Source organism: Artemia franciscana, chromosome 18 (assembly GCF_032884065.1).
Source record: "Artemia franciscana chromosome 18, ASM3288406v1, whole genome shotgun sequence".
Taxonomy (NCBI): domain Eukaryota; kingdom Metazoa; phylum Arthropoda; class Branchiopoda; order Anostraca; family Artemiidae; genus Artemia; species Artemia franciscana.
Window position 1 is genome coordinate 27,903,230 of NC_088880.1, and position 22,727 is coordinate 27,925,956.

General features: G+C 34.7%; 1 protein-coding gene across 2 annotated transcripts in view; it reads right to left on the reverse strand.

Annotated features, from left to right (window-relative positions):
• The window catches only part of LOC136038833 (protein unzipped-like), a 141,760-nt gene that overhangs the window by 75,663 nt on the left and 43,370 nt on the right, over window positions 1–22,727 (reverse strand). For both annotated transcript variants that reach the window (XM_065722245.1, XM_065722244.1), the window contains exon 2: window positions 7,112–7,260. In XM_065722245.1, coding sequence (XP_065578317.1) covers window positions 7,112–7,260 — 149 coding nt within the window. The remainder of the gene's footprint in view (window positions 1–7,111; window positions 7,261–22,727) is intronic.

Genomic DNA, 22,727 nt, shown 5'->3' on the forward strand with positions numbered 1-22,727 from the left:
ATTTTTGGATTACTTAAAAAAGCAACTAGAACTTTTAATTTTTTACAAACGTTTACATTGGTAAAAAATACGTAACTTAAGAATTAACTTACGTAACGAACTTCTATATTCGATTGTTTTTATTGCGTTTATGAGGGGGTTCAACCGTCGTCGATACCTCGCTCTTTACACTAAAGCTGAAATTGTGTCCCAATTCCTTAAGAATGACCTCTGAATCACAAAGGCCGTAGAATAAATAGTTGAAATTACTAAAAATACTTTAGCGTAAAGAGTGAGGTATAACGAGGAGATAAACCCCTCATATGCGTAATAATTTTTGTTCGCTTTAAGTTTTAATGCTGCTCCTTACTTTCAGTAGAAAAAACTTTTCATATTTTTTTCCTTGTTTTTTAAAATAATGCTAGAAAATCATGCGCCCCATTCATTGAAATTCTCTTCCCCCATGAGAAGTTTCTCCATGGAAATATCCTCACACGTACCCCCCCCCCTCAACTCTCCCCCCTAAACCAAAAAAATCCCCCTGAAAACGTATCTACACTTCCCAGTAATCATTACTATATGTAAACACAGGTCAAAGTTTGTAACTTGCAGCCCCTCCCACGGGGACTGCAGGGGAGTAAGTCGTTCCTAAAGACATAGTTATTAGATTTTTCTACTATGGAGAATAAAATGGCTATCTCAGAATTCTTATCTGGTGACTTTTGGGAAAAATTAGCGTGGGAGGGGACCTAGGTGCCCTCCAATTTTTTGGTCACTTAAAAAGGGCACTAGAACTTTTAGTTTCCGTTAGAATGAGCCCTTTCGCGAGATTCTAGGACCACTCAGTCGATACGATCACCCCGGGGGAAAAAGAACAAACAAACGAAAAAACAAATAAACACGCATCCGTGATCTGTCTTCTGGCAAAAAATGCGGAATTCCACATTTTTGTAGATAGGAGCTTGAAACTTCTACAATAAGGTTCTCTGATACGCTGAATCTGATGGTGTGATTTTCGTTAAGATTGTAATGAGGCAAATTTTCTCAGGCTCGTAACTTTTGATAGGTATAACTGATCTTGATGAAACTTATATATTTAAAATCAACATTAAAATGCGATTCTTTTGATGTAATTATTGGTATCAAAATTCCATTTTTTAGAGTTTCGGTTACTATTGAGCCGGGTCGCTCCTTACTACAGTTCGTCACCACGAACTGTTTGAAAAAAAAACACGCTTTTTCAGCTGAAAGTGATAAAGTTTTTTAGTGCTTTAAAAATGTTTCATGTTCCAATTCAACAACTTTGTTTCTCAGAAATTGTTCGTAAAGAGCTTGGACAAAAAGCAAACTTTAGAGTAAGTAGCGAGGATTAAGGAGGGCGCAAACCTTCTCAGATACTGACTAATTTCTTTTTGTTTTAAGTTTTAATGTTGCTCCTTACTTTCAGTTTGAAATAGCTCATTTTTAAAATTTTATTTCTGATGGTTCTTCCACTCATGGCCGGAACCCCCACCCATGGGAAATTTCCGTCGAAAATACCCTCCTCATTAAAATTCCTACCGCGGAAAATTTACCTCATGGCAATTTGCCTCGCATAAAATTATTCTCAGAAAACACCTTCCTTACATCCCCCCGGAAAGTTTCCCCCAGGGATATTCTACTTACTTTCATTTGAAAATAAATTTATTCTTTACTTTAATTTCTGGCTGTCTTTCAAATCATTCCTGAGATTTCCCTCCTCTGTGGAAAATTTCCCCATGAAAAGTTCATCCTGCGGATAATCCCCCCACCCTACGATTCCCCTCCTCTGACCATTTCCTCCAGTCACTACCCGTGGAATATTCTCTCAACATGTAAAATTAGGCAGTAAAAGAGAAAGTAAGACAAATAAAAAGACTTCCGTCCATGAATTCTGGACAATTTGCACCCTGTCAAACTTCCACCGGGAACTTCCCTACCCAAAGATGATTCTGTGGAAAATTTCTTTCCCCCTTGAAAAATTTCGTATTTTTCTTAATAAAAATCCTTTCTCCAAAGGGGCGGTGGGGAGCCATGTCATCTCCAGGGGCTGTGGGTGGGTCTTGTCATCCCAAAAGGGGTAGTAATTGGACCATTTAACTATGCTCAACCAAATGATTCTATCAAAATTTTGATCTGATGTCTTTTGGGGGGAAAGGAGCTTTTTCCAGTTTTTTTTTGTCATTTAAAAATGGCACTAAAACTTTTAGTATTTATTGTAATGAGCCCTCTCTAGGTCCTCTAGACCATTGGTTCGATGTGACCATCTCTGAAGAACAAAATAAAAAAGAACAAATAGAACAATAAAGGAAAAACCTATAAGCTACACACGCAACCGTGATCTATCTTCAGGCAAAAAAAATATTAACAAGATTCCATATTTTTGTACATAGGAGCTGGAAACTTCTGGAGTGTGGTTCTCTGACAGGCTGAATCTGATGGTGTGTTTTTCATCAAGACTGCTTGACGTTTTTAGGGTGTTTCCACCTTTTTGTAAGACATGGCAAATTTTCTCAGGCTTATAGATTTTTGTAGGTAATGTTAAACTTATTAATTTTATATAATCGGAATCAGCAGAAGAAGACAATTATTTGAAATATTGTCAAAATTCCTTATGTTGGGTTTCGGTTACTATTGGGCCGAGTGAATCTTTACAGTTCGTCACCACAAGCTGTTTGATTGTGATGCTTGTCTTTTCTGTTATGAAAGCAACAAAGATAAATAAACCAATAATGTTGTGTCAGTAGAGTCGATTGGCAGGGAAACAGAATAATCGTTCCCCAGTGATATATTTGTGTCCACCGTCCTTTATGAAAAGAACTTTTTTCTTCATAAAAAAAAAATCGAAATCAGAACAAATTTACCTCCCCTCAACCCTTATATATTGAACCCTTATATATGCATAGGGCCCTTAGCCCTAAAATTTTCCTGAACGTCATCATGCTAGGTCCTGATTTTAAAACCATAGCCCCGGAAATGCGTGAGCAATTTGTTGATTAAAGGGAAAAGCTACAAGTTCGACGTCCAATGTTGTGTCAGTAACTTAATGCACTATTATGAAAATTCCCAATTTTCTTTGAACAAGGCCATCTCATGTCAGTGACTTGATAATTCATTTTAAAACAATAGCCCCGGAAATGCGTCAGAAATTTGTTGATTAAAGGGGAAAATACAAGTATTTCTACAACTTCGACGCCCAATTCCCCATAACGCACTATTACGAAAATTCCCCATTTTCGTCGGACAACTCCATCTCATTTAGTGGTTAGTGACTTGATAATCCATTTTACATATCCTATAGCCTTCTCATATTTTTTAATAGCAAAACATACACATTCAAGCAGCCATTAAACCACAGTCTATACCTATAAGTGGAACAATTATGCGAGACCAATTTAAATATTTCACGCTACATTATTTTGTCAATTTTATAGTTTTATTATGCATGAGAGTAATGCTGTATTCACATATGGTACAAATTATGCGTAGCAGACTAGTAAGTGTGAAAACACATCTATGAGAAAAATAAATCTTATTTTAAAGAAAAATGACGCAGCGACGCAAGGCAAACTAAAACAAAGAATAGTTTTTAATTAGGCACGTGTGTAGTAGAGTGGGGGGAGGGAAAAATCAGCCCCTGTTTATTAACCTCTTATATTTATTATCGCATTGTGTACTAACTTTTCATAGATTAATTATGTTTGGTTAAATCTCAAATTAAACTAAAATATTAAACAAAAACTGAAAAAAGTTTAAAATTAAAAAAATTATTTTAAACAAAATTACATTAGTTAAAAATTTATGTGAATAGCTAATTATTAGTTTCTTAAGACTTGTTTAATTTTGTTTTATAATTAGCGTAGTGAAATTAATAAGATCAGCTAGGAAAGGAGTTTAAACATTATGGGCAGCCTCAAAGGCAATCCGAAGAAATATTAACAAGAGGAGGAGAATACTAAAGGGGAGAGGAGGAGATGAGGGGTAAAAATCCAAGAGCAAGTCAGGTTTTTGATGAGATTACTTTTCTGCTCGAAAGATTCGTATGGACGTTAGTGTAAATTGCGCAGAAATAAGCTACTCTACTTCCAAAGGAGGTAGTTCCCCTCGTTATCCACCTCTGAAGGACCAAATATGGGACTGACAAATTAATGTCACACAGTCTTTGAATGTTACTAATTTTGCCCTTTTCTCAATTTTGGTCTTCTAGGAGGAGAGGCCGAATTCGCCTCCCTCTTCCATAGCCACACAGGAGTAGCTTACATACGAAGAATTGATAGATGCCTACTTGTTTCTTCTAGCCCTACTGTGTCTCAATACTTTTTATGCAAATTTTAATTCTTAATATCTTTATCTGTAGTTATTAACTACCATAAAAATCCAGAATCGATCATCCTAACTTGACAGCGAAGAAGAACATTTAGTTGAATAGTAGGAAGTATTAGAGAAATTATAGCAACAAAATTATGGAAATTACAACAAAGAATTCTGGAAAGGGGGCGGCCCAAACCGCACTATATTAAATACGTAACCTAGCCAAGCCAAAATACCAACTAAATATTTAATTAAAATATAGCTACAATGTAGTTTTTCACCAAGCTGAAGCTAATTGTTCGGAGCCGTCCTGGCCGAGTTGGTTGGTGCGCTGGATTCGGGATCCTTCGTGTGAGAGGACGCAGGTTCGAATCCTAGTGTAACCAATTCTTCAGTTTGGGACGGGGGTCAGTGACGTGACTCTGTAAGCTTAGCCAGAGTCGACCCAGCTTTAAATGGGTACCTGGAGAAATCTGGGGAAGGTAAACAGGAAGGGTGTGCGAAAGCACAGGATGGCTGGCCCCCAGCCCCCCATTGCACTTCCTGGCTGAAGGGCCAAGAAACGGAGATCAGCGCCGCCGGTACGGACTGTAAGGTCTAATGCCGTATCCTTTACCTTACCTTAATTGTTCGGTATAAACACCGTGAAAACTGGTTATTGTTTGATCTTCGCCAAACATATTCTCGAGTGTGTAACATATTATACAGAAGTACCAATCTGATTTTTGAATATGTGGAAGCTTACCCAATTTTTTTTCTAAAAACTAAGAATTTGGGATTGAATTTTTAATGCCAGATTTTCTATATGCAGAATGTCAATGTTTGGCATTAAGGTTTGAGGGAGGGGGGCAAGAATGTATAAAAACCAGCAAAGATGAACAAAAACATAGCTTAAGGGTGACCGGCGTTTACAAACCCCCCCGTCGGAAATACCCCCTTTAAATACCTCCACCGGAAAATACTCCCCCCACGGAAAATCAAACTTTCCAAATTTGAGAATTTTATTTGAGTTTTGTTTTATAATTTCTGTAGGGGGAAGGAATTTTGGTACTAGAAGGTAGGCTATAGCTTTCCTTTAAAAATTTCAGTGAATCAACTGTCTATGTTCAAATTCTAATTGAGGAAAAACATTGTCAAATTTAACTAATTAGTTCTGCTTAATGATTTTAACAAGTAAAGGTAGTGACACTGACGAAAATGTGGTAATGCCCTAAAAATTCGATAGCATTAAAACAACCAGAGGAGAAATATTAGAAAAAAATATGTATGAATAGACCAAAGGAGGCGGTAGCGGGGATAAAAATGTAATTTTCTTAAACTTTAAATTTGTGCAAACAATAAAGTCAAGAAATAGGTGTCATTTACAGAGCAGAAAATGATGAGAACCATGGAAAGTACACTATTGAAATTGGCATCGTCGGAAGCCTTTAGCCAAAGGTTTACAATTCCCCATCATGGTTAGAGTAGTAGTTGTAACCTATTTAAGAACGAACCACGGCCCGTACTAATCGTAACGTAAAATGGTATTTTGAAAGAAATTGTCTCGTGAAAAAAACAAAAACAAAAAAAAAACAAAATTGCAACTATGGCAAGGGTTATCCAGACTTTATAGAACAGTAATTCGAAATAACAAAAAAAAAAATAGATTATAACAACTAAAAACCATAATGTGACATCTGCAATTCCAGAAAATATTTGACGTTTAATTTTTCCCAGGATTAGTATGTCCCGGTGTAAACGGTGTAAGTATGTCCCGGCGTGTCTAGTATAAACAGGTATATACGAAAGAGTAGTGACTAGTGATGGGATAAAGCTGTCTGTTCTGGTTTCGATTACTGTCCTGATACGAATGCTCAGGGATGGTACTTGTGTATTATAGCGACCACATTGTTCCTCTTGATTTGTTTAAAACTGGTTTCTCTGTGTGCACTAAGAGATAATCAGCTTAGCCTGAGTGAGATAAACTACTATCCAGATATATTTTAATTAAATATTTAATATATAGACTTGGTTATGTTAGGTATTTAATATAATGCGTTCTTGGTGGCCTGCTGTCAATATTTCTCCGTTGTAGTTTCCATAATTTTGTTACTAAAGTATTATATTTCCATCATATTGTGGTATTTTTTTATTATGATTAATCTAACTTCACTTATTCACTGTAGCCTTTATAATACACAAGTTCAAAAAAATACCCTTCGTGTTTTCAATATCAATTTCTGACATAAAATCACTAAGCTAGCATGCACAGGGGGAAACTTCGGGCAAAGGCGGATCTAGAACAAAATCTTGGGGGGAGAATGCGACAGGGGTGCCAATAATTGACCAAATTGACAAGTTTATTTAAAAGAAAAGAGAGAAAAAAAGGAATGAGGAAGCCAGAAAAAATCTTGGGGGACCCCATCCTCTGGATCCACCCCTGTCATCATGCCTCTTTTTCCCAAATTGTATTGATATTAAGATATTTCCATTTAGTGTAAAAATCTTCCACAGAACTTGTCAATAATTTGACCGAAAAAAAAATCCTGCAGTTGTAGCTATATCCTCTATTATTTTGGCTAAGAGATTTCTGAATAGCGTATAATTTCTTTTATTTAAAATGTCAGGTTGTCACGATTCTATTCCGAAGACAGATTGCATGGAAAGAAATAGGTAATCAATAGAGACAGGCATTTATAGGGCAACTACAAACAGATCCGGTAAAAAGGTTTCTTAAATATAGAAGTCGTATCTGTCATGAATGCAGTATCACCTGTCAGAAGAGCAGTAGGCATGAAGCAATCAAAGAGAGTTATTTGCCTACCTGTCAGTATCAATAAACGCAGATGTCCATCGGAGAGTGCTAGATGTCAGTCCCAAGCCATAGGGGGATTTTACATGTACAGCGTCTTGAGAACAGGTATATGGAAGCAATACAGTGAACAGGAACAGGCAATTGTAATAGTGGGCCATCTGCAAGAATGAAGAACTTTAAACAGTTTCATGAAAACGTGAACAGAAGTATTTAAGTCGTAAGCTGTACTTTTGCTATTCTCAGGCGAAGTGTAACGTAAAAAATGGGTATGGTGGCTAATGCACCACCAAGTGGCGGTTCTGGCCTCTCTGGCGCCCGGGGAAAAATCTTTATTAGCCCCCCTGCCTCCCAAAAATTTTCGGGCCAAATTTTAGTAAAGCTTTCATTTGTAAAAAAAAAAAATTTCTTAACAAAATTTGGATACCGAGTATCACAGAAAATATTAAAATTAAATAAATTCGATATAGTTACTTTTGTTTTCAAGGAATGGTGATGAAAATATGGGAAAAATGAAAACTTAGCATTGAATTTGCTTATACTTACTGCCAATTCTCCTCTTTAATTTATTTTAATAAAAATAAATTTCAAAAACACAAAAGATTATAACCGCTCGATACTTTATTGGAAATGTTGCATCCCTAGAACTTCTCTGCTTAGGGCAAGGGCCCCCTCTGCCCCAAGAAACTTACTGTAGCCCCACCAAAATAACTATTATATAGCCTATGCCCCTTGACTATCAGGATATGGACCCATCCCCCCCAATAAAAATGCTGGAGCTACTCTCCTAGACATAAGCCATGTAACCCCAAATTACGCCTAATCATACTACTACTACTAACAATACACTGGAGTACCAAACCCCCTAAGGTTAAAGCAGCTACGTACGTTCATCCCAATCTATTTAACGATTTTTACATCCAAAAAGGGTTTCCCTGCTCCATGGGTGCCCAAAAGCTGAATTTTAGGGGTGGGCTTAACTAATCTAATTGGCACTTCCAATGCTGTATAATAGAAATCTTAAAACAAAAATACAGAAATATAAGCAATGAAGGGAGTACTCCTGTGAATATATTTTATAGGGTGATTTTTTAATTTTTTTTTCTTTAATTGCAGACAGTGTGCAAAATAAACAATACTTTTTTTTTTTAGAACAACACGTTAAATAGGAAAATTCGGCCAGAAATTTGATAGAGTTGAATTTCCGATGGATACGAAATTTCCATTAATGTCATCATGCAAAAACTGAATTTGAAAGTTTTGTTTACGTTTTCTGAATAAACAGCGGCAAAATTTCATCATCTAAATCATGAAAATAATGGAACTGAAATATTCTTATATTTCCTGAATTTCCATCAAATGTTGAATGTTTACCTTTTCCATCATAGTAAAAACAGAACAAATATTTTCAGAACTTTTAACAGAAGCAAACTTTTCATCATTTGTATTGCTCAGATATTGGATTCGATAATTTCTTCTATCAGGTCCACAATTTCCATCACTTCCATTATAAGAACATGGGAACTGAAAACTGCTGTTGTTTTTTAATTTCTGTTCTTTATGGGAGTCTAGAAAGGACTCCCACATCTTTATGGATGACTGCATAAAAGAGAAAGGATTATCGTATACAGCATATATTTTTGCTGAAACGCTAGGAAACAGCGTTTCAGAAAAAAATCCTAATCAAACAGTTCGTGGTAACGAACTGTAAGGAGCGACCCGGCTCAATAGTAACCAAAACCCTAAAAATTGAATTTTGATATCAATAGCTACATCAAAAGAATCGCATTTTAATGCTGATTTTAAATATATAAGTTTCATCAAGTTTAGTCTTACCCATCAAAAGTTACGAGCCTGAGAAAATTTGCCTTATTTAAGAAAATAGGGGGAAACACCCCATAAAAGTCGTAGAATCTTAACGAAAATGACACCATCAGATTCAGCGTATCAGAGAACCCTACTGTAGAAGTTTCAAGCTCCTATCTACAAAAAATCACGACAATCCCTCGCTCTTTACGCTAAAGTTTGACTCTTTGCCACAATTCTACTTTTTAAAACAATTAAAAGCTTTAGCGTAAAGAGCGAGGGGTTGCGGAGGGGACAACCCATTTCATATACGGAGTAATTTCTGTTCGTTTTAAGTTTTAATGTCGCTCCTTACTTTCAGCTAAAAAAATTATTTTTTTTATTTAATCCAATCTAAAGAGAGCATGAGATCGTGTTATAGGATTTGAAATGCAAAGGACCTCAAAAAAGTCCTTTGAAGACCCACTGGTGTAGATTAAGAATATCCAAGAGCCAAAACTGGGCCTCGGAGACAAATCATTGTAATTTCTATTGACTATCTATAATTGAAACAGACACGTACGCTTGGGGGGAGGGAGCGTTTGGCTTTTGAGCCCTCTTAAATCCTACAGTGGCAGGTGGTGTCTGGGTGGGGAGTGTCTTTTGTTTTCTGTGCGACTTTTTTTTTGCAAAACAGAGGCACGATGTACCTCTCCTGTGGTCAAGTGTAACCAGCTTGGCCTTTTTTAGAAGGAGCGGGGGGTACAGAATTTTGTGCTGCGAGTGGGTTTCGATAGGGAGAAAGGGTATAACATATATTTTTGCTGAAACGCTGCAAAATAGCGTTTCAAAAAATATTACATAATCCAATCTAAAGACAGTGTAAGATCGTGTTACACGATATGAAGTGCAAATGAACTAAAAAAGGTCCTTTGTAGACCCCTTGGTGAAAATCGAGAATATCTAAGAGCCAAACTGGGCCTTGGAGACAAATCATTGTAGTTTGTATCGACTATTTGTAATTGAAACAGGCGAGTGCGCATTAAAATCCTAAATTTTTTCGAATTTCTAGGCCCTGTTTATTCAACTATCACGATTCAAATGGGTTTCGTTCTTTTTACTGGCTTCATATTTCTAACAAAAGAAAAAAGAAAGTTTGCCTCTCCAGGAACTGTATTATCTCCCCAGAATTAAATTTATCGTTACGCACTGGTTAATTTAATGCATATTTACCCTATTTTAATAAGATAAGGCTCCTATCCCTCATGAAGGGAGAATTAATATAATTAACCTCTATAAGGACATTGCAAAAATAAACAAATATTTTTAAGCATGGGAATGTTCGGAATTGATTAGTTTCTCAACAAATTTACAACAAAAAGAACGCCTCGACATAGTCTGCTTCGTATGGTTCTATGGCCAGTAAAAAGGAGACAAAAAAAATAAAAGAAATGAAAAATGAACTGAGAGAAGATTTAAAAAAAAATTCAAACCTTCAAAAAAATACCATACCACAAAATTCACAAGCTAGGCAAAAAATTGAAAAAATGAATCACGCCCTGTCTCTTTGTCATATTCTGAAAGTACCTATGATACAAAAATTAACATTTTCACTCCTTGGAAACTCTCTTAGGTCCATTCAGTGGCAGTTCTAGGAAGGGGACCCTTGCCCCAGGCGCAGAAATCTTATGGGCGCAAAATAAATGATAAATTTGATATAGATGAAAATTTAGTTAATAACTGAAAATGCTGTTAAAATTTGGTATGAAAATTTTAAAGGGGAACGCTAATCGAGACTTTGCCCTGGGCGCAAGATAGGTCAGAGCCACCACCGGGTCTATTCATACCTAAATTCATCTCGAAAACGAGTATCTACGGCTCGAATCGAGTAAATCAAAAGCGACTAAATCTACGGCTCTCAAAAACGAGTATCTACGACTCGAATCGAGTAAATTGAGTAAATTAAAAACGAGTAAATCCACGGCTCTCAAAAACGAGTATCTACGGCTCGGAATCGAGCAAATCGAGTAAATCAAAAACGAGTAAATCTACGGCTCTCAAAAACGAGTATAATCACGAAAGATTTTTTGTATGGTTAGGATCAATCCAATCCAGTCTAACAATTGAAAGTCTTGGACCTAAAGCACTGCGGAGAAACGTGACGTCTGTCTTCGCCTTCATTTCCTATTTTTATGTATACAATTGGTAAGTGTTCGTAACTTCAAGCCAATGAATTTGATTCCGTCCGACTGCTCAAAACAACACGTTCCTTTACTTATGGCTTGAATTTTAAGTTAATTTATTAAGCATCCAAGGAATTATTTTCTCACCTATTCTAATACAGAAGTACCGATTCACTAAAACACGAAAACGTAGGAAGAGGGGTAAGGGTTTTTTTTACAATTTCTTTCACTGAAGATGTAAAAAGGTCTTTTTCAAAGTATAGGAGGGGAGGGTAGCGGGGCGGTGAAATCTTGGATGGCAAAAGACAGTCATCAAAAATAAGTATAAGACCATTTGAATGATAACAATCTGTACAACATAGCCAATCTCTTGGAAGCAAGACTTTCTAATCCTTCTAAGCTTTCCTTACATCTTCCTTCAGCTTTTTTCGGCATTAATAAAATCTCGTTAACACCTTTTCCATGAAGAAACTTTCCAAGAGAAACATGGAGATTGTTTTCTTATAGCTCCTAAGTAAAAAAAAGTGCACTAATATCTCCAGTTTATATCTATAACGTATTTTTGTAAGCTAATACATACTCTTTGTTACTCGAGTCAGGGACGTATCCAAATTTTTTTTCGGGGGGAGGATGGTACAAAAGGATTTTTTTTGGGAGGGTACAAAAAACATTAAAAAATGCATCAAAAATTTGTTTACACTAATTTTGTTATGTTTTTACGAGTTCAACAAACACTTCGGAGGGGGGGGGGGGTTAAACCCCTTCCCCCCTGCATACGGCCTTGACTCGAATTACAAAACAACCTCGCGTTTTAAAACTTGTTTTATTTTTAAAACCTATCGTGTAATTTTTAGACAGTAAGAAGGAGGATAAGTTTTTGAGTCTCAAGATTTTTTACCAGTAGTCTTTATGTTGCACTGTAAGTAAGTGGAAGCGCTTTATCAAACTGTTAGCCATGGCTCACTGGGGAGCTGCAGTATTATTAGAAGGACGACACGAAATATTCAATTAAACAACTTGGCAAATTTGTTGAAATTCCAAATTCTAGAATTTTTTCAAATTTTTTTTTACCAGTTTTCAGAAAAATTACAGCTCTGGAAAGTTAAAGTCAATGAAGGATTCAGTGATTGTTTTCTCTTGTTTGTAGGCTCCGACGAAATTTACGTATCTTGTAATATGAAATCTCTTTGTGAAGATCACAGCAAATCGAATGATCCAAAGTATACTTTTTAGCCGATAACACTGAGAAATTTATGTGGGTTCATCACCAATTTACATGGATCAGTCGTCAATCAACATAGATGTAACGTCTTATTTTTGCGATGCTGGCTTCCCGGCTGTTGTGATAATAAATAGTTAAGTAGCCTACAGCTCAAATATTGACTTTGAACTAGAAATAGGGGTTTTACATGGAACAGCCGTTGCCACCCAAACCATGGTGGTCGTCGAGGTTCAATCTGGATAAATATACAATATTTAAATATAGATAAATTGTATACATAGCTTAGATATATAGCCAAAATAAATAAAACTAGATATGATGTAAGCCTAGAATTGGAGCTTTTGTGAGGGTAACATGTTAAGAAAACGTTTTTTACTTCATAATATGCAGAACAATTCAAGTTAACACGTTTTCACTGCAATTAGCATACAATTTACCCCCCCCCAGCCCCGCTAAGGTACGAATATATAGCCCAAATTATAGATTTCCCATGTGTTTTCCTATTCGTGATTTCTTAGTGTGTATTCAATTTACGGGTAGACGGGTTAAAAAAAGGAGCGAGGCATGGCAAAATGTCTGGGAAATAGATAATTTCGGCTGCATATTTTCTTTCTAGGGGATTTGGGGGGAGGAGGGGTAGAGTATGGCGGATCCGCAGTCAAAATATGGTACTTGTCTGTTAAACAGAACATCCTCAAAAACTACGCTGTCTAAGATATGACAAAACCGGTTTGAATAGGTTATGATTTGCTTGTTTTGAGTGAGAACACTACGATATAGGTGTTTTTAATTAGATATTTAATATTTAGAGTTGGTCAGGAGTTAGGTTAGGTTGGCTTAGGTATTTAATATAATGCGTTCTGCGTGGCCTACTTCCCATAATTCTTTATCATAGTTTCCATAACTTTGTTTCTAAATATTATATTATCACCTTGTTTTGGTATATTTTATTAGGACTAACTTCACTTCTTGAGATGTTCTGTTTATCAGACAAGTACCCAAAATATATTAACTACAATGACTCTAAATAATATGAAGTAATTACTGTTTCTTAACATGTTTCCCTTTCAACAGGCCCACTTCTAGGCGAATACCCATATTTTATATTATCCCAAGAAAAAAGTATCCGTTTTTAACTTTTTACTGTTAAAAGTGCAATCACTTATAAAAAAGGCAAGTTTTTTTTTATTCCTGAAACAGGTCAGAAATCCGAAAAATTCTAATGTATTAGGGGAACCGCGGAAACCTGATGCTTTTAGGGTGCCGTAACCCCAACAAAAATACAGAGAACACCTGTTCTATGGTGTTTACATAAATGATTTTGTTGATTTCCTGAAAATGAAAAAAATATTTCAACATTGTTCTTCTATTTGATTCATTATCAAGTACTTGATGGGAAAAGATATACACGAGTTGAACAACCAATTATAATTATTGGTTTATAATATTTCAACATTAATAATATTTCAATAATATAATATTTCAACATTCCTAGGATTGAAGTAGGACTCTTAATATTTTACTATTAAATTAGAACTGGATTTTGTTTTAACATCTCGCTAAACATCAACAGGTTCAACGTCTCGCTCAACAGTTCCTGAAAGTTTCACCGTAATACGCTTAGATTAGTATTAGTAATAGTAGAAGTTCTAGAATAAGTAGTAGCAGTAGTAGTAACAGTAGTAATGTTAATTACTAGGATTCCAGGATTCCAGTAATGTTAATATTCATGAAATATTCCTAGAATTCCTAGGATTAACCTCCCTAATATAATAGTTCAGCATTCCTAGTTCGCTCTTTACGAAGTTCTAGCTAATGTTGCAATCATGATGACTGTGTTGAAGAGAATAGTAGTTGTTCAGCAAAATGAAGAAATATTTCAACATTATTCTTCTATTTGATTTATTATCAAGCACTTTATGGGAAAAGAGATACACGAGTTGAATAACCAATTATAATTATTCTTACTTTTTGTTTCGTCTTGTGCAATCAAAATTTTCCATGTTAACACATTAGAAAACAACCGAGTAATTAATAATTAATAATTAAACAAAGGAGCTTATGAAATAATTGCACGAATGGCATAATAGCGTGATCGTGAAAAAATTATAAAACTAATACTTTATTCTAGATATTTTGCAGTTGCTATGAGATGGTAAGGCCATTCAATGTAAGATAAAAAAAAAGAACAACATCAAAATAAATTAAGAAGTCAAATAAAATCGTGGACCTAGGAATCCCGGGAGGTTCAACATCTCGCTCAACAGTTCCTGAAAGTTTCATCGTAATACGCGTAGCTACATTAGTAATAGTAGAAGTTCTAGCAGAAGTAGTAGCAGTGGTAATAATAGGACCAGTCGTAGTAGTTGTAATAGTCGTAAGCGCATTTGGCGTTTCGCATAGTTCAACAACCCCCTTAACATGCCCCGAAAATTCCAACTTAATATCCTAAACTATTCCTGGGATATTGTTAAAACATCCTTTTGGCAATCTTCATGCACAGGGTGTGTCTTGATTGAGATCAACATCCCCTTAAACATTCCCTGAATATCCCACTTTGTTACCCATAGCCTCAGTAGTAGTAGTAGTCGTAGCAGTAGTACTAGAAGTACTAGTAGTAATAGAAGTATGCAAAATGTGCCTGTTGGTTAGTTAAACATCAGTCTGAACACGCCCTGAAAGTTACAACTTAATACTAAGTAGTAAAAAGTTACAATTGAAGGAAGATGGGGAATTTTAAATTTGGAATTTTAAGGTGGTTATGAAACTCGGGAAATTCCGCCACACCACTAATACTTAGCATCGAGAACGTATCCAGGATTATTGTTTGGGGGCTTCAAAATCCTTAAAAAAGCGCATCAAAATTTGTTTTATGTAAATTTTGTAACATTTTTATGAGTAGGATAAAAATTCCAGGGGGAATTCAACCCTTAAACCCTCCCCCTAGATATGGGCCTTGCTTAGCGTACACCATTTTTTAGAATAGGTAACCAGGCGCTCTCGTTGGGCACTGAAGAGAGATGAATCAAGCATGCTACTAATTTCCCCTGTAAATTCCTTGTTACTCATTTGATTTTAATCACTTCAAGCAAATATAAAGCAGTTAACATTCCCTGCAATACTTATTTGGTTCTGTAAGACAATCAAATTTGATAGTTGGCGCGGGAAATCGTGAAAAGGAAACATAAAATAATCTTTGGTCTAAATAGTAGATACTCCGTTCTGAAGATGCGATTCCACGGTATCAGAAATTTGATTTTTTTTTTTTTTTTTTTTTTTTTTTTTTTTTTTTTTTTTTTTTTTTTTTTTTTTTTTTAAGGATAACTTTACAAATAGAGACCTGGGTACTTGTATGATAAACGCATTATCAATGTTGTTCATTCATTGACGCATCATAGAAACTGCTTTTTTTTTCGTTAGGTTCTTTCAACTTGGCGTGAGATAAGACAAACAGAAGTGACAGAGTAGATGAAAAATATATAATTTGGGCTATATATTTGCACATTAGGGGAGAGGGGGTAAAGTATTTGGACAGTATGAAGTTAGAAAAGCAATTTTTACTAAATAATATGCAGAATAAGTACACCCAACACATTAGGCATGCAGACCCTCTATACATTAACCCCACCCCCACCCTTAATGCGTAAATATGTAGCCAACATTTGTTTCTAAAGTGTTATTTTTATCTTACTTTTTTCGGATTGAGCGTCAGAGAAACATATTAGAAGAACATTAGGTAGGGTGTATATCATATAAGTACCAAATACTGATTTAGCCAAGACACAAATCACATTTTCCTTAGTGGCAACCCTATTTTGTATTCATTCGCCATAGTGATAAACATTTAATTACACTACGTTACTGTCTACCGTGCTCTTCCATGGTAAAAAGTCACACTCTACCATGCGCATTCTCCACCCAAGGCAGGCTCCACCCCGCAATACTGTGCCACGTTTCCTAACTGCTTCATAACTCCACTATGCGACTGCGGTTATAAACAATTTTCAAAGGGGGCTTCACATCGACCATTTTCACCTCGAAGCAACTAGCCGATGCTTACTAACTACTATTTAGCTAAGAAAAACTCACCGCAGCATCAAGCCACCTGAAGCCAACACATCTACAGACGCTCCTCCTCCATCCCAATCTATTAAAAGCCCTCCTCATTACACCCTCCTAGGAAGTTCCCGTTTCCCTTAAACCGTTCCTTATAACATCCTCGCGCACCAACCGAGAACGATCTGTTTTTTGCTTTGCCCAAGACGGTTGGCCCGAAAAGACAAGTATTTAACAATCCGTCATCCTTCATTCACAGAGCGTGCCCTTGCCATCTCAACCTTTCTCTCCATCTAACCTTAGAAAGCTGGATTGAGACACACTTTTGTAAGCATCTAGCCTATACTAAATGAAAAATATTATGGTTCAAGCTGAATACGGTCAAAGATCACCAAATTTTTGAAATTTGACAAAAAAGAACGAAGAATAAGAGGAAAACGAACATAAAAATAATTAAGATTAACAAATTATTTCTTAATCTATATATATAAAAATAAGTTGTCTGTGTGTGGATCTGTGGATCAGGTGACGTCATGTTTGTCCGCATATGACGTCTGAATTATTTCACACTAATACAAAAGAAGAAAAAAAACTAAAAAAGGTAAAAACTACAAAAAAAACTAAAAAGAAAAAAAAACTAAAAAAGCTAAAAAACTAAAAAAAACTAAAAAAAGGTAAAAATCTAATAACTAAAAAAATACTGAAAAAAATAAAAAAGGCAAAAACTACAAAAAAAATAAAAACTAATAAAAAAACTAAAAAAGCTAAAAAACTAAAAAAACTAAAAAAAACTAAAAAAAGGTAAAAAACTAAAAAAAACTAAAAACTAAAAAAGAAAAAAACTAAAAAAAAGGAAAAAACTGAAAAATAAAAGAGAAAAAGAAAACTAAAAAAATATGAATAAATATATATAAAAATAAGTTGTTTGTGGGTTATGTCTGTCTGTCTGTCTGTCGAGTGACGTCGTGTTTGTCCGCATATGACGTCTGAATTATTTCACACTAATACAAAAGAAGAAAAAAAACTAAAAAAGGTAAAAACTACAAAAAAAACTAAAAAGAAAAAAAACTAAAAAAGCTAAAAAACTAAAAAAAAACTAAAAAAAGGTAAAAAACTAAAAACTAAAAAAACTGAAAAAACTAAAAAAAAAGGCAAAAACTAAAAAAAAACTATAAACTAATAAAAAAACTAAAAAAGCTAAAAAACTAAAAAAACTAAAAAAACTAAAAAAAAGGTAAAAAACAAAAAAAAAACTAAAAACTAAAAAAGAAAAAACTAAAAAAAAGGAAAAAACTGAAAAATAAGAGAAAAAGAAAACTAAAAAAATATTAATAAATATAAAAAATATAAATATAAATATAATATAAATTAGCAATCAACAAAGCACCGAGACACAAATGACGACCGGGACACAGGGAGTATAAATGACGACCAGGACATAAGTAAAAAAAAAAAAACTAAAAAAACTAAAAAAATGGTAAAAACTACAAAAAAACTAAAAACTAATAAAAAAACTAAAAAATCTAAAAATCTAAATAAACTAAAAAAGAAAAAAAAGAAAAAAGGAAAAAAATAAAGGAGAAAAACAAAACTAAAAAACGAATGTATATACAGACCGGGACACCGGGATACAAATGACGACCGGGACACAGGGAATATAAATGACGACCGGGACACAGGGACACAATTACAATGGGGACGCCGGGGGGCACAGGGGGATATAAATGACGACCGGGACACCGGGACACAAGGAATATAAATGACGCCCGGGACACTCAAAGAGAAATCACAGACTGGAACACCGGGACACAAATGACGACCGGGACACAGGGAATATAAATGACGACCGGGACACAGGGACATAACTACAAAGGGGACGCCGGGGTGCACAGGGGGATATATAAATGACGATGGCGACTCAGGGAATGGTCGATTAGCAATCACCATCAACAAAGCTCAAGGGCAATCATTAGAATCATGAGGTATAGATCTGAATACGGATTGTTTTCCCATGGACCATTATATGTTGCATGTTCAAGAGTCGGTAAACCTGACAATCTATTTATATGCACAGACAATGGGACAGCAAAGAATGTTGTATATTCGCAAGTTTTACGTAGTTAAAAACATATATATATATATATATATATATATATATATATATATATATATATATATATATATATATATATATATATATATATATATATATATATATATATATATATATATATATATATATATACTAGCTGTTGGGGTGGCGCTTCGCGCCACCCCAACACCTAGTTGGTGGGGGCGCTTCGCGCCCCCCCCCAAGCCCCCCCGCGCGCGTAAGTCGTTACGCGCCATAATAGTTACGCGCCATTGTAGTTGTTTCCCTATGTCCCACCTGTGAATATAGATATATATATATATATATATATATATATATATATATATATATATGGTTTTAACTACGTAAAACTTGCGAATATACAACATTCTTTGCTGTCCCATTGTCTTTGCATATAAATAGATTGTCAGGTTTACCGACTCTTGAACATGCAACATATAATGGTCCATGGGAAAACAATCTGTATTCAGATCTATACCTCATGATTCTAATGATTGCCCTTGAGCTTTGTTGATGGTGATTGCTAATCGACCATTCCCTGTCCCGGTGTCCCGGTCGTCATTTATATCCCCCTGTTTCCCCCGGCGTCCCCGTTGTAGTTGTGTCCCTGTGTCTCGGTCGTCATTTATATTCCCTGTGTCCCGGTCGTCATTTGTATCCCGGTGTCCCGGTCTGTATATACATTCGTTTTTTAGTTTTGTTTTTCTCCTTTATTTTTTTCCTTTTTTTTTCTTTTTTAGTTTATTTAGATTTTTAGATTTTTTAGTTTTTTTTATTAGTTTTTAGTTTTTTTTTCTTGTTTTTTTTGTAGTTTTTACCTTCTTTTTAGTTTTGTTAGTTTTTTTTTTACTTATGTCCTGGTCGTCATTTATACTCCCTGTGTCCCGGTGCTTTGTTGATTGCTAATCGAACATTCCTTTTGTCCTGGTCGCTTTCTTTTTTTTTTTTGTAGTTTTTGCCTTTTTTTTAGTTTTTTCATTTTTACCTTCTTTTTAGTTTTGTTAGTTTTTTTTTTTACTTATGCCCTGGTCGTCATTTATACTCCCTGTGTCCCGGTGCTTTGTTGATTGCTAATCGAACATTCCTTTTGTCCTGGTCGCTTTCTCTTTGAGTGTCGTCATTTATTTTTTTCTTTTTTAGTGCTTTTAGTTTTTACCTTTTTTAGTTTTTTTAGTTTTTTAGATGAAAATTTTTTTTAGTTTTTTCCTTTTTTTCTTTTTAGTTTTTTATTGGTTTTTACCTTTATTTTAGCTTATTTTTCAGTTTTTTCCTTGTTTTTAGTTTTTTTTATTTTTTATTTTTTTTAGTTTTTTACCTTTTTTTAGTTTTTTTAGTTTTTTTAGCTTTTTTACTTTTTTTATTAGTTTTTATTTTTTTTGTAGTTTTTGCCTTTTTTTAGTTTTTTCAGTTTTTTTTTTAGTTTTTTATTGGTTTTTACCTTTATTTTAGCTTATTTTTCAGTTTTTTCCTTTTTTTTAGTTTTTTTTAGTTTTTAGTTTTTTTAGTTTTTTACCTTTTTTTAGTTTTTTTAGTTTTTTTAGTTTTTTAGCTTTTTTATTTTTTTTATTAGTTTTTAGTTTTTTTTGTAGTTTTTGCCTTTTTTTAGTTTTTTTAGTTTTTTAGCTTTTTTTATTAGTTTTTATTTTTTTTGTAGTTTTTGCCTTTTTTTAGTTTTTTTAGTTTTTTAGCTTTTTTATTTTTTTTATTAGTTTTTAGTTTTTTTTTGTAGTTTTTGCCTTTTTTTAGTTTTTTCAGTTTTCAGTTTTGTCACCTGATCCAGTTTTTTCAGGTGACGTCACCTGATCCATCCACAGATCCACACACAGACAACTTATTTTTATATATATAGATATATATATATATATATATATATATATATATATATATATATATATATATATATATATATATATATATATATATATATCTATATTCACAGGTGGAACATAGGGACACAACTACAATGGCGCGTAACTAATATGGCGCGTAACGACTTACGCGCGCGGGGGGGCTTGGGGGGGGGGCGCGAAGCGCCCCCACCAACTAGGCGTTGGGGTGGCGCGAAGCGCCACCCCAACAGCTAGTAATTTAATAAAAAGAAGCCGAAACAAGAGTAATAACTTAATTAGTTAATACAAAGATTGATAAAATTAATTAAAAAATTGGTAAAAATTAATCAGAATTACTTAAATACCGGCTTTGTCTTTTTTTTCTTTTTACTGTCAGAATATCCCCCTCGCTTTGGTTGCTTGACTGTTTTTATATTTTTTCTTTTTATTCTCCGCTTTTTGTCAAACGTCGTGGTATACGTTAAATCAACTCAGAGTTCCAAGGAGTTTGAAACCTCGCTATTACCACTATAACCTATACTCGCCAAATGAGATTAAAGACCGTGATAATCTTATGAGATTAAAGACCGTGATTATCCAATAAGTTAATCCAAAGGGTTGGATAATGAGATTATCCAACAGACCGTGGTAACGATCTGCAAGTATGGAGGGACTCACCCCAATGATAAACAAAATTCTAAAAAACTTAACTTTTCTAACAATGGTTACATTAAAAAATGGCTTTTTCACTGATCCCAGATATGTAAAATTCGTTAAGTTTGATTTTTCTCATCCAAAGCAACAAACCTGAGATAATTTTGATTTTCAAAAATTGTACAACACCCCCAAAAGCGATCTTAATGAAAATTACAACCTCAGATTCAGCATATCATGTAACGTTATTGTAAGGGTTCTAAATCTTATCTAAAAAATGAATGGTTTGGTAATTTTTTGCCAAAAGAAAGATTACGGACATTTTTCATTTGTTTGTTGTTTTAATTCTTTTTGTCTTTTCATAGGAGTGATCGTAGCGAGCCAATGGCTCTAGAAGATTGGAAGAAGGCTTATTCAAACGAAAATTAAAAGTTATAGTACCTTTTTCAAGTGACAAGAAAGATTGGAGGCCAAACATTTCCTTTCAAACGCCCTTTCTTACCCTAACACCCCCCTATTTCCCAAATGACGTACTGTAAAAATTTTGAGATAACCATTCGATGAGATATTTGATTCAGCATAGTTGAAAGGTCAAACAACCAAGCCTCTAAGGATAACATGACCTCTCACAGTCCCTAGGGAAAGGGCTGTAAGTTACGAAATTTGCCCATTGTTTACACATAGTAATTGTTACAAAACATAGGCAAAATTTTCCAGGGGAAACTTCAAACAGGGATGCATTATTTGAAAAACGATCAGGAATTAGATAAAGTAGATCAACGTTAAAACTTAAAACAAACAAGAATTACTCCGTCTATGAGGGTACCGTCCCCCACTCAAGCCTTGTTCTTTAAGCTAAAGTAGGACTTTTGTCACAATTCTTTAAGAAAGACTGCTCAAAAATAAGCGAATGAGAAGGGAATGAAATAAAATAACAGAAATAAGGGAATAAACAAAAATACAGGAATGGGAAAGTAAAAAATAAGAAAAATAAAACAGGAGAAGGAAAAAATGAAATTGAATGAGAAGGGTTTTCAAAGAACTTAAAGACTTAAGCATGAAGAGCAAGGGTTGAGGAAGGGGGAAACGCCCCCCCCCCTCCGCCTCTTCAAATACTGAATAATTCCTGTTCGTTTTGATATTTCACGCTACTCCTTATTTTCAGTTGATAAATCTTTTCTTGTTTATCTAATTTGTATCTAGCACCCAAAATGCATAGGAGAAAATAAAGTGTCTCTAGGATCTAAGGGGCCAAGAGGGGAAAGCTTTCCCCGGGCGCACCCTCTGAGGCGGAAACAGATTGAGTTTTTTTTTCTTGTCCATACTGATCAGCTTATATTATGGTCGTGATGTTTGAGGGAGGGGCACAAAAAACGGTATTGTGCCCGAGCTCTAAAAGCCCCAGCTACGCCTCTGTCAATAACTTTTTTGAAATTTCAACTTAAACAATTTTTGTGGGGTCATTTTTCCCCTAACATGATCTTACGTATCGAGAAACTGAAAGCCCAACCTGAAAATCATCAACTATGCACTGGTCACCAAACATATCGAACAAGTGGAACTGATTGTGGTATACACGGAGTGTGAAGAATGGGCAACCCCTCGATGCGTAGTATATGCATGTACTTGCGTACACCGTAATTACTGAAGCTAATTATTGGGAAGTAAAAGAGTTGTAAACAATTTGATAAGCTTTAAAATCATATTTTATCACCTGAAACTGTTTATAATTTGAGACCAGGCGCATTTTCGCAACTTTAATTCTATACCGTTATGAAAAGGCGTT